The sequence below is a fragment of the Oryctolagus cuniculus genome, chromosome 13, assembly GCF_051225735.1.
Source record: "Oryctolagus cuniculus isolate XC-2025 breed Fujian yellow rabbit chromosome 13, ASM5122573v1, whole genome shotgun sequence".
Taxonomy (NCBI): Eukaryota; Metazoa; Chordata; class Mammalia; order Lagomorpha; family Leporidae; genus Oryctolagus; species Oryctolagus cuniculus.
The window spans coordinates 46,476,227-46,489,221 of NC_142879.1; the positions used below are offsets into that span (position 1 = coordinate 46,476,227).

The 12,995-nt window shown below is 40.6% G+C and overlaps 1 protein-coding gene across 2 annotated transcripts in view; it reads left to right on the forward strand.

The window, feature by feature from the left end:
• The window catches only part of PLXDC2 (plexin domain containing 2), a 463,255-nt gene that overhangs the window by 252,987 nt on the left and 197,273 nt on the right, over positions 1 to 12,995 (forward strand). For both annotated transcript variants that reach the window (XM_051821437.3, XM_089311513.1), the window contains exon 4: positions 7,076 to 7,145. In XM_051821437.3, the coding sequence (XP_051677397.1) occupies positions 7,076 to 7,145 (70 nt within the window). The remainder of the gene's footprint in view (positions 1 to 7,075; positions 7,146 to 12,995) is intronic.

The following is a 12,995-nucleotide window of genomic DNA, read 5'->3' on the forward strand; positions in this document are numbered from 1 at the left end:
ATAATACCTTACCTATTTGATAGTTTCAGGATAATAAATATTTATTATTAATAATTAAAAGCAGGATATTAAAATATATATGTATATAACATTAGAATTAGTCCATTATTTCATTCCTGAGTAAGTGGCTACTTCCTATATTCCATAAATGTTCACTGTCGTGAACTCATGAGATCAACAATTATCAAAACTTTTGTTACTGCTAATTTTCTTCCCACAGGCTGTTTTCAGCAGGATTTGGCCTTACCAAGACAAAGAGACTCAGGGAACCAGAAAAAAAATATTTAGCTTTATTACTGTAAATAAGATGATTCCCTAAAACAAAAGCACTTTTTTATTAATGCCATTTTCAAAAATGGCTTTGAGGATTATAACTGTGCCTACTCTAGATCCTTAACTCTTATGAAGAAGTTTCTTTCTTCAAGGTTTTACAGGCTTTGACTAATTAATTTATCTTTGTCATACCACTGGGAAGTAGGCAAGCAAGTTAAATGGGGTATATTTAGGATTATAACTCCTGTGTTATTAAACAATAATTAGCAGATAATAATTAGCTGAAAAGGGATAGCGGTAAGCTTAAGAAAAGCGTGCAAAAGACACAGACATACAGGCCTACTAGGAAATCCAGCCGTGTGACTCTGAATGAGTGTAGTCTGTTGCCAGCAGCAATCGCGATGGAACAGATACTGGAAAGGCATCATGTGTTTCAAAGGCCGCAGTCACATATAAGAATACTTGAAAAAGTTCAGGCGTAAGTGGCTTCTGCCTTGGCAGTTAAGATTCCTGCTTCGCGCATTGATGTGCTCGCCTTTGAATCTCAGCTCTGACTCTGAACTCCAGCTTCCTGCTGCTGCAGACCTGCAGAGGCAGCAGGTGATGGCCCAAGTACCTGATTTCCTGCAACCCGTGTCAGAGATCTGGTCTGCATCTCTCTTTTATTTTTTTTTTTATTTATGTATTTATTTGAAGGGCAGAGTTGCAGACAGAGGGAGAGACATGCAGAGATGTTCCATCCACTGGTTCACTCTCCCAGATGGCTACAATGGCCAGGGCTAAGCCAATCCAAAGCCAGCAGCCAGGAGCTTCCTCCAGGTCTCCCACGTGGGTGGCAGGGGCCCAGGGATTTGGGCCATCTTCTGCTGCTTTTCAGACCTGGTCTGCATTCTTGACTCCTGACTTCTGCCATGGCCTGCCCTTGTCTGGCTGGCTGTCTTTCTCCTTGAGATCTTTCTCTTTGGCCAGAAAAAAAAATTGTGGAAATGAAAATTAAAACATACACTTATTTGATGCATATACGAGCAAAAAACTATGTAGATTTCAAAACTTTTGCATCAAAATAAAAAATACTTTTTTATTGCATTTTCCATTTTCTGTGAACTTTTGAAATACCTTCATATGTGGCTGTATACAACCTGAACCCTGTGTATTTCTACCAGCTCTTCAAAAATGTTTCATAAACTTACCCTCCACCATCTCAAAATTACTATTCCCTCTCTTTTCTAATAGATAACCCCTTTCCTTAAAATATAAGAAAGCTGCTAACAAATTCAAGAGGTTTTATTTATGCCTCCCTTGCTCTTTAAAATTTTCCTCTTGGCATTTGTTTTTTCCTAAACTCTTGATTAATTAATTGGACCCTCACATGACCACTTTCCTGAAGCGTTTTTTCCTTTAACATTGAATCTTTTTAAGGGATGGGATCTAGGATAGCGTAATATTCAAGATACGGTAATTACACCATAGTCTGTCTTTGGTTTGGTTTTGGTTGCAGTTGCCTGTTCTAACATTGCCCAAGGTTATCTTAGCTTTTTTGGTTGCAGAACAGCCATTTTGTTTCATATATATTTTGGGGTTATTTTAATTTTCTTTTTATTGTATAGTTAAAGGATGCACAACTAATTTGTGATTCAGTGAGTTTTCTCACACCTAAACAAAATAGCTCATCTTGCTCTGTCGTCTTGGTTGGTGGGACCAGGGTTCACCAGTCACCCAGCTAGAAACCTGTGCTGAATTCCACGTTCTTTCTCACACTCTCCCAATTTTTATGTCCAGTTAATTACAAATTCCTTCTTTTAGTTTTACTTCCCCTGTACATTTTGACTCATCCCTTCCACTCCTGTGTCTTTTTTTTTTTAAAGATTTATTTGTTTATTTGAAAGTCAGAGTTACACAGAGAAAGAAGGAGATGCAGAGAGAGAGAGGATAGAGAGGTCTTCCATCTGCTGGTTCACTCCTCAATTGGCTGCAATGGCTGGAGCTGTGCCAATTCGAAGCCAGGAGCCAGGAACTTCCTCTGGGTCTTCCCATGTGGGTGTAGGGCCCAAAGACTTGGGCCATCTTCCACTGCTTTCCCAGGACATAGCAGAGAGCTGGATTGGAAGGGGAGCAGCCGGGTCTCAAATTGGTGTCCATATGCAATGCCAGCACTGCAGACAGCAGCTTTACCTGCTGCGCCACAGCGCCAGCCCCTCCTGTGTCTTAAGATCTCAGGTGGCTCTCTCAAAGTAGCTCCATTTCACAGCCATCTGTCAGGCCCACGGTGTTCACTCTGCCCCTACATGGCTCTGCTGGTTACCTTTCCATGATGCTTGATCCACCACTCCTAAAATGAGTGGAACTTAATCACTGTCTGCCCCAAGCCTCTGTTTTAGTGCCTGATACATACAAGGGAATGAATGAATGATTGTTGATTGGCTGACTGAATGAAAGAATGAACAAATGAAACTTCCTTTAACCCCCTCTAATACCTGTTTTTATACCGTACCATGACAACACAGTGATCTAGCTACTCAGGAATGATTATATTGAATATATCAGCATTTAGCTTCTAAGTACTTCAAGAAATTCTAGTGCTTAGTTTTGATGATTGATTCATCTGTTTATTGTTTTGATTGTGCGGGTGTGCGCAGCTGTGTTTAAGGAGGGATGACAGTCACTTGCTGTTTCTGTCAGTGTGCCTCCTCCTTCTGTTAGTGTGGCAGAGGTGGAGAGTGTGGCCTGCGTCTCCAGACCTGGCTGCATGTCTTACCTTTCCATGCCCACCAATCTCTGCCTGTGAGTTCATTTCACTTTGAAGTTGTTATGATATGAAAAAAGTTAAGCACAGATTTCAAAAGGTTTCCCATTAAAATAAATGTGTGTGTGTGTGTGTGTGTGTGAATGATTAGAGAGACATGGAAAGAAAGATTTAAACAGACAGCTCTCCAGGCCAAGCTTACGGCACAGCTGGTTGGGCTGCTGCCTGCAACACTGGCTTCCTGTACGGGCCCTGGTTCAATTCATGCTGCTCCACTTCTGAGCCAGCTCCCTGCTGATGTGTCTGGGAAAACAGTAGAGGATGGCCCCAGTGCTTGGGCCTCTGCCACTCATGTGGAAGACACAGGGGAAGCTCCTGGCTTCTGGCTTCAGCCTGGCCCAGCTCTGGCCATTGGTGCCATCTGAGACACTAACCAATGGATGGAAGATCTTTCTCTCTGTGTCTTTCCCTCTCTCTCTGTAATTCTGCCTATCAAATAAATAAAATTTTAAAGAAAAGTCATTAAGAAAATTAAAAATGGTGCCAGGTTGAAAAAGCTGACGCTATTCTCTGTAGATGATTAGAGCAGAGAAGAGTGGGGGAGGTTGTGAGGTGGTAGGGGACAGTTAGTGTCAGCCTCAACACTCATTTCCACTTTGTTGGCATTATTCTTAGAGACAGTGGGATTCTAGACTGAATGATCCGAAGTGGAAGATGATAGCAATGGGTTAGATAGTAGGCAGGATGTATTCACAGAGAACTGGAGCCAAGATGCCTGTGAGGAGACTGTTGCAATAATAGTGACCTACACCTAGGGAAGTGTCGGAGATGACTGGAGAGAAGTAGATGCACGTCACAGCTACTTAGGAGGTAGCATCTTCCTCAGCTGCCATTGCTGTTCAGTATCAGCGTGAAGCAGGTGATAATTAAGGTGGACATTAAGGTGGAAACATTTCAGTCATAGATCTGTTCTTTAAGACAATGTATCAGTAAATTTCATGGACCTATTCTCAACAAAAATTCTTGATGTATGTAAATATGTGTCTTAATTTAATCCCAAACATATTTAAGTAGTTACAGTGTCTGAGAAAATCCTGTCATATCCCTCGGCTTCATCCTTTTTTTTTTTTTTTTTAAGTTTTTATTTTATTTGAGAGGTAGAGTTACAGACAGTGAGAGGGAGAAACAAAGAGAGAGAGGTCTTCCTTCTGTTGGTTCACCTCCCAAATGGCCGCCATAGCCAGAGCTGTGCCAATCTGAAGCCAGGAGCCAGGCACTTCCTCAGGTCTCCCACGTGGGTGCAGGGCCCAAGCATTTGGGCCATCTTCTACTGCTTTCCCAGGCCATAGCAGAGAGCTGGATTGGAAGAGGAGCAGCCGGGACTAGAACCGGTACCCATATGGGATGCTGGCACCACAGGTAGAGGATTAACCTACTGTGCCACGGTGCCGCTGGCCCCTCAATTTCATCTTTGGTAGCAGTTAGCAGAGTGTTATTGATAGCAATGTGTGTTTAAACCAAATTCTGATTCCAGAAGTAAAAATGCTTGGCCCTGTCTGTTCCACCAGTTTACTGATGAGTGTGGCAATAAATGAGAATGCTGGAAATCAATGTATTTCAGCAAGTGCCTTTATGGAATTATTTCTGACATGTTCTTCAAGATAAATAATTTTACCATAGAAGCTTGCATTGTGGGTTTATTAGTGACCACTCATTTCAGTTGGTGCAGTGAAAATGAGTTTTGTTGTTCTTGTTAGTCAGCAGAAAATTACAGTGATGATAAGCCCTTTATGAAGATGTGGCTTTCATTAAAAAGAAAAGAAAACCTAATTGAAAGTCACTGTAAATTTGGAATGATTAATTTCATGCCAAATAAGTCATTAAAGATCTCTGATGGATATAAAAAACCAATCATTTGCAAAATTACAAAGACTAAATTCAATCTAGATAACTTTTCTATTTTTTTTAAATTTGTGTATTGGAACAAATATAAATTACATATTGTGGAATATTAACATAATAGCCTTTTATTATAGGTAGCTTGCTACAGCTTTGAGGCTCTAAATAGTGATTGAGAGTACTTTCCTCTGAATACTGTCATCTTACTTGATCATCTTTGTATAGACCATGCTTATTTTATTTTATTTTGATTCTTTCCCAGTTATAATATATCTACTTCAAGTTATTTCTTTTTTAAAATATTTACTTATTGGAAAGTCAGTATTACACAGAGAGAGGGGGACAGAAAGAGTGAGAGAGAGATAGATCTTCTGTCTGCTGGTTAACTTCTCAAATGCTCACAATACCGGGGCTGGGCCAGGCCAAATCCAGGAGCCAGGAACTCCAGCCCATCTCTGACATGGGTGGCAGGTGCCCACGTGCTTGATCCATTTTCTGCTGCTTTCCCAGGCACATTAACAGGGAGCTGGATTGGAAGTGGAGTAGCCAGGACTTGAACCAGGGCCTACATGGGATGCAGGCGTTACAGGCAGAGGCTTTACATGATATGCTGCAACTCCAGCTTATATATTATTTCACTCAGTGTTATTTTAAACTTACAAAAAAGTCATGCATCTTCTGTTTTTATTTTAAAAATAAACACCTACACACACCCAAATGTATATTTCTTTTAAATGTTATAAACCACAGACCCCAAGCCCTTTTTAGAAAAACAAAGACAGAATTAATAAGCTTTCTCCCAAAGTACCACCAATTTTCCCCTATAAAAAATAAAAGTAGGGGCCAGTGCTGTGGCTTAGTGGGTAAAGCCACCACCTGCAGTGCTGGCATCCCATGTGGGCACCAGTTCCAGTCCTGGCTGCTCCGCTTCTAATTCAGCTCTCTGCTATGGCCTGAAAAAGCAGTGGAAGATGGCCCAATTCTATGGGCCCCTGTACCCATGGGGGAGACCCCTGGCTTTGGATTATCCCAGCTCTGAGCATTGCAGCCATTTAGGGAGTGATCCAGGGGATGGAAGACATCTCTCTCTATGCCTTTCTCTCTCTGTAACTCTGCCTTTCAAATAAATAAATAAATGAACCTTTAAAAAAATAAATAAATAAAAGCTCACTGGAAATCAATATTGTTTATCATACAACTGTGCTTTTTAAAAATATTTTATATATTTCATATTATTTTTATATTTATTCAATATATATTCTGTATTTTTTATATTATTTGAAAGGCAGGTTAAAGAGAGAGGTAGAGACAGAAAGAGAGAGGTCTGCCATCCAATGACTCACTCTCCAAGTGGCCGCAATGACCCAGACTGGGCCAGGCCAAAGCCAGGGGCCAGGAGCTTTTTCCAGGTCTCCCACATGGGTGCAGGGACCCAAGCACTTGAGCCATCCTCTGATGCTTTCCCAGGTGCATTAACAGGGAGCTAGATAGGAAATGGGGTAGCCAGGACTCGACCTGATGCCCGCTATGGGCGGGGCTTTTAACCACAGTGCCACAGCACAGGCCCCAACTCTGTGCTTTTAACAGTAGGTATAATATACTGAATCCAGAATACTCGTTGTATTTAAAATAATTAAAATGTTTTCAGGTCCAGATCTGTAGGTACAAGATACCCTCCCCTATGAAACTTTTCTTATGGGATGCACAGAAGACAAATTGCATTTGTAATAGTGTAAAATGAAATTGTCTGGTTTTTATTAAATGAATCTTGACATGTAACATGTTCTACTGTTTTGGAGGAACTAATCAAGTTAAAAGAGACCTGAAAAAATTGCTCATCATGATGACTGAACTGATTGTTAGCTGGTCAACTATAATTTAGTAGTTATATTGGGAAGAATCGCTTGATTTCAAGTTTAAGTTCTAGGTAGTCTTTGTAAGCAAGAATAAACCAACAGCCCAACAGCCCAACTTTGTTCTTGTCACATACTTTAACTACTTAATTTCCAAGAACAGCATTCTTTAGTACCATTTAGGCTTTAAAATCAGCTTCAGTTATAGCAGGGTAATGTAACAGCATCATTTAAGTGAACGGCTTTTAATTCTATATTTACCATTCTGCACGTTATTGATTTTATTCTTTGGTGTTGTTCCTTGCAGAGAGTGAATCTGTCCTTCGATTTTCCATTTTATGGCCATTTCCTACGTGAAATCACTGTGGCAACTGGGGGTAAGTGCTTCTCTACCATTCACCTTAAATAATCTACAGTTTTATTGCTGTTATTATTTTTAATTTACCCCATATTTCAGGAGGAATATTTATTGGAAAAACCATTGTCTTCTATCAGAAACTGATGGGCATAAATAAAACCCAGGAAAGAATATACCTACTGAAAAAACTTTTCAGCAGAAAATATATAATAATTATAACCATTTTCAGTTTAGATTTGCTACTGCTTTCCTTGTAAACTTTAATTCATTCTTTGGCGGTATGGTGAGACTGCAAAATTGGCAGAAATTGGAGTAGGGTTAGAAAGAAAAGATATTTAAGGAAGTTCTGTAGTTTTATTTCTTTTCACACTTGTGGTTGATAGCTATATACTCACACAATTACATACTTTTTAAAAATGTGTATGTATGTATGTATTTGAAGGGCATAGTTACACACACATACACACACACATACAGATAGAGAGATTTCCAACTGCTGGTTCACTCCCCACATGGCCACAATGGTTGGGGTTGGGGCTGCTCAAAGCCAGAAGCCAAGAAATCCATCTGTATCTCCCATATGAATGGCATGGGCCCAAGCACTTGGACCATCCTCAGTTGCTTTCCCATGCTTTATAATAAGAAATATCAGTAAGCCAATAAAACTTTCTTTGAGCGTGTGCTCTGTGCAGTGGTAGATAACGGCTACCTCTGCTCAGGAGTGTGTGACCATGTGGATAGACAAGGTGAAACAGAGTGAAGGAAGTGTTTAGAAAATGCAAAGCATGAAATACAAGTTGCTATGGGTAATAAAGTTGAAATACCTCCAAGAGTCATATAAGATTTTACAGAGAATTTCTTATTTGAGATAGTTCTTGGAGGATGTTACTGAATCTGTGGTTGTGTAGAAAGGAAGTGTCAGACAGGAATATCTACAATAAATATACGAAGAGGAAGTGAGCAGTATGTCTGGCACAGTGAATAATTGAGACTGAGTGAAATCAAGGATGTTTCCTAATACTGCAGTGTATTAAAATTAGAAAAGCAAGTTGGAATAATTTTATATAATGTCTTAAAAGATCAGTTTGAGTCATTAGCCCTAAATTAAGTAAATAATGAAGTCTAAAAAAAAACCAGTGATTTTGTTTATTGAAAGGCAGAGTGATGGAGAGAGGAGAGAAGGGAGACAGAGACGGAGAGTGATCTCTTTCATCCACTTGTTGATTCCACAAATGGCTGAAGCAGCCAGGGCTAGACCAGACTAAAGCCAGGAGCCAGGAACTCCATCCTGTTCTCCCACATGAGTGGCAGGGGCCCAAGTAATTGGGCCATCTTCTGCTGCCTTCCTAGGGGTATTAGCAGAGAGCTGAATTAAAAGTGCAAAAGCCAGGACTCAAGCAGTATCACAGTATAGGATGCAGGCATTGTAAGCAGAGGCTCAACCCAGTGCACCACATCATGGCCTCTAAACAAATACATCTTAAAAACAAAAATGTCTAGTATTCTCATATAACTTAAGCCCTTCCTCCTGTATAATTTCTCTTTTTCTTTTAAATATTGTAATGGCCATAAGAACTTCCTCTTTTTTAAAAAGTTTTATTTATTTATTTATCTATCTATCTATCTATCTATCTGTCTATCCATCTGAAAAGCAGAGTGATAGAGAAAGAGGGAGAGTTATGTAGAGGAATCTTCTATCCTCTAGTTCACTCCCCCAAATGGCCTCAATGGCAGAGGATGAGCTAGACTGAAGCCGGAGTCAGGAACTCCATCTGGGTCTCCCATCTGCATGGCAAGTCCTTCCTTCACTTTCTCAGGTGCATTAGCAGGGAACTGGATTGGCATTGGAGCAACTAAGACATGAACTGGTTCTCAAGGGTTGCCAGCATTGCAGGCAGCAGCTTAACCTACTGCACAAAAATGCCAGCCCCCTCTTATATACTTTCAGTTATGTCTATATTATTTGAAATATTTTATACCATGTAAATATTATACAAGATGAAATCTATGCATAGAAGGGGTCTTCAAAAAGTTATTGGAAAATGAATTTTACTAAAATCCTATGTATGAAATTCAAAATTTTTGTGCCCAAATAAGCTTACCTTTTAATTCCATTTTCCATTAACTTTTTTTTAAAGATTTTTATTTATTTATTTATTTATTGGAGAGTTAGAGTTACATTCAGTGAGAAGGAGAAACAGAGAGAAAGTTCTTCCGTCCGCTGGTTCACTCCCCAAATGACTGCTACGGCCAGAGGGGTGCCACTCCAAAGCCAGGAGTCAGGAGCTTCCTCCAGTCTCCCACATGGGTGCAGGGGCCCAAGATGGGCCATCTTCTACTGCTTTCCCAGGCCATAGCAAAAAAGCTGGATTGGAAGTGGAGCAGCTGGGACTAGAACCGGCAGCGCCCATATGGGATGCTGGCTCCTCAGGCCAGGGCATTAACCCACTGTGCCACAGTGCCGGCCCCTCCATTAACTTTTAAAAATATTTTCATAGTTGTGATATTGTATTGTTTAAGAAGTGATGACACAAAAGTCTGTATATGGTCACTACAGATGTAATTTTTTTCTCAAATATTTTCTGTCCATGGTTGATTGAATCCATGGATATGGAACCAGTAGATACGAAGGACTGACTTTAGCTTGCTTACTCTTTCATTGTTCATTCAGTCAATAAGGACTTTCATAGAAGCACTATACAGGATGCTTCCATGTATACAAAGGATAGTATGGCTCCCATCTTGGAGTTTAGACTCTAAGAAGAGGACTTGGAAATTAAAGAAGCTGACTGGAGGGGGTGCTGGCACAGAAGGTGGCTTATGTAGGAAATCCTTGTTGGATCAGTCACGAGCAGGTTCACAAAAGAGCTAAGGTTGGGGCCAGAATGTGGCATGGTGGGGTAAGGGGCTGCCTGCAACGTTGGCATCCCATATGGGCACCATTTTGTTTCCTGGAACTCCACTTCTGATCCAGCTCCCTGCTAATGTGCCTAGGAAAACAGTGGAAGATGCACAAGTGCTTGGGTCCCTGCCCCTACCAGAGAGATCTGGAAGAAGCTCTTGGCTCCTTGCTTCAGCATGGCCCAGCCCTGGCCTTTGTGGTCACTTGGAGAAGTGAACCAGCAGATGGCAGCTCGCTCGCTCGCTCTCTCTCTCTCTCTCTTTCTCTCTCCTCTTTCTCTGTCTCTCCCTCTCTTCTCTCTGTCACTCTGCCTTTCAAATAAATAAATTAAAAAAAAAGGAAAGAGCTAATATTTGACATTGACCTTAAAGATAGGATTTTAGTAGGCAAAGAGGCAGTTTGAGAAAAGGGTAGGAGAAGGAATGACATTCCAGATGCAGGGATAAGGAGCTAAGTGACAGTACTGAGCCTGTGTGTTTGGAAGCTGTCAAATGTACCACTTTATCTTGAATGGAGGGTTGAGATATGAGTCTAGTGAAAGAGAGGTGGGAGAGGGAGTGATGTAGAGCCCTTAGAACCTTAGGAATTTGAATGGTACCCAGCAAACATCGGGGTTTTTTTGGAGGAGACCTAGTTCTGGCCTGACCTGACAGTGGAGGGCAGAGCAGGCTGAGGAGGAAAATGGCCAACAAAGAATTACCAGGTTTTTCAGGACATGTGTATGGGTTATAGTGCCTGAGCCAGGATGGCCGCAGTGGGAAGGGGGAGAAGGAGCTGGCACAAGACACATCATGTGAGCTGTTTCATCACTGAGGTTCGAATGGCTTAAAACCCAAAAGGACCCATTAGGATGCAGCAGGTGAAGCTAAGAGCGGCTCAGTGGACTTCGGAACCACACACCTTCCATGGCTCTCTCCTGTGATTGACTGGATGTTGTACGGACAGACCTATTTGACAAATGTTCACTGGCCTACAAATCTTACAAAGGTTATTCAGCATGGAAGTCTTGGAAGGAAAAGAATTCACAAATCAGGTTGAATAAAGCTGACTGCAGACCATTGCAAACAGAACGGGGGCTGAGATTTTTTAAGTAGGAACACATAGGTTTCAATTCTATTGCCTGTCAGTTCTCTTTGACTTTGTCTGCAGATTCCTCTTACATCTGTTTCTGCATTGGATGTGGGAACAAACAAAATCAAACATGTTCATGGTAAATACAAGCTGTGCAAATAAATAAAGCGGATACTTTAAGCCACAGTTCCCCTTTATCTTACCTCACTACTCAGCCATTTCCCACGCTTCCTTTAAAACACTCTCCCTCTCTCTCCTCCCTCCCCCCAACATTGTTAGGATCAACACTAACAATTTCAAAACAGAAGTAGTTTAAAAATACAGACATAGGGGCAGGTGCTTAGCACAGTTAAGGTGCTGCTTTGGACTCCCCCATCTCATACTGGAATGCCTAGGTTCAAGTCCTGACTATACTGCCTATTCCAGCTTCCTGCTATGACACAACCTGGGAAGCAACAGGTGACGGCTCAAATGCTTGGACCCCTAGGACCCAGGTGGAAGACTTGGTTTGAGTCCCAGGCCCTTCCTGGCTTTGGCCTGGCCTAATCTCAGCTCTTGTGGCATCTGGGGTGTGAATCAGTAGATGGATGATCTTTCTCTAAGTTGCTGTTTCAGATAAAAATGAAAATAAATGAATATAAGCATATATGAATGAGTAATAAATGAGTACAGGCATACATATGAGTGGCATTTGGCTTAACAGTTAAGACAGTGCTTGTTATGCCTGTCTTACAGCAGAGGTCCTGGGATCTCATCCCAGCTCTAATTCCAAATCGTAGCTTCCTGCTAAGGTGTATCTTGGGAGGCAGCAGGTGATGGCCCAGTTACTGGGTTTCTACCACCCAGGTTGGAGACCTGAATTGAGTTTTGGGCTCCTGGCTTCTGTCTCCACTTGTGCTCAACCCCAGCATTGCATGCAATTAGAAAATGAATTGATGCATGAAATCTCTCTATATTTCTGTCTGTCTATGAAATAAATAAAATAAATAAATGCATTATTAAAAAATACAGAAATATATATAATTTATTGAAGCCATTTTTATATATATAAATATTCTATATATATACAGAGAAAAAATATTGATCTGTATTTCATTACGGATAAGCTTAAGTTTCTAGTTTAAAATGTAAATTAAAGCTAAATATTAGGTCATTTATTTATAAACTACAAAAATGAAATCTTTGCCTATTATGCATTTTAATATTCAAAAGCTTCAGTCATCCATACAAGTAATATACAAAATGAATTGGAAATACTATCTTATTTTCTGGTTCATTGGTAACAGAATCTGAAAGTATTAATTTATCTTTCTATTTATAAAAATACTTCAAGATACAAATATTTTGGGCATTAGAAAACTGGTCCTCTGTGCATTTCATAAAAACATTTTCATTAACAGTGTTACTAGGATATATTGTTTGTGTATCACAATGCTCATTTTCTTTCTATGTGAACACCTTAATAGGTTTCTCTTATTGTTAGGCTATCAGTGTGAACCTTTAAGTGCTTCAAAATACAGATTTAAGTTTGAGAATTTGATTTTTAATTCCTGTGGCCACCACTAGTAATGATGTATTTGCTGAGTCCATCATGGGTGTATGTGACTGTGAGGGGTTGGTGTTGGGGGTGAGAATGTCATTTGCTAATTTATGTAATGGGAAGGGGACGGGGGAAGTTATGGAGATACTGCTTGTATGGTTCCCAAATTTAAGTATGTGGACAGATGGTGATTCATCATTAAAATAATCTGTAGAATTGCAGATGGTTGGGCATCAGATTAGGAATCAGTGATGACCTGAATTAAAAATTAATTGTGGTCCAGCGCTGTGGCTCACTAGGCTAATCCTTCGCCTGTGGCGCCGGCACCCCGGGTTCTAGTCCTGGTTGGGGTGCCA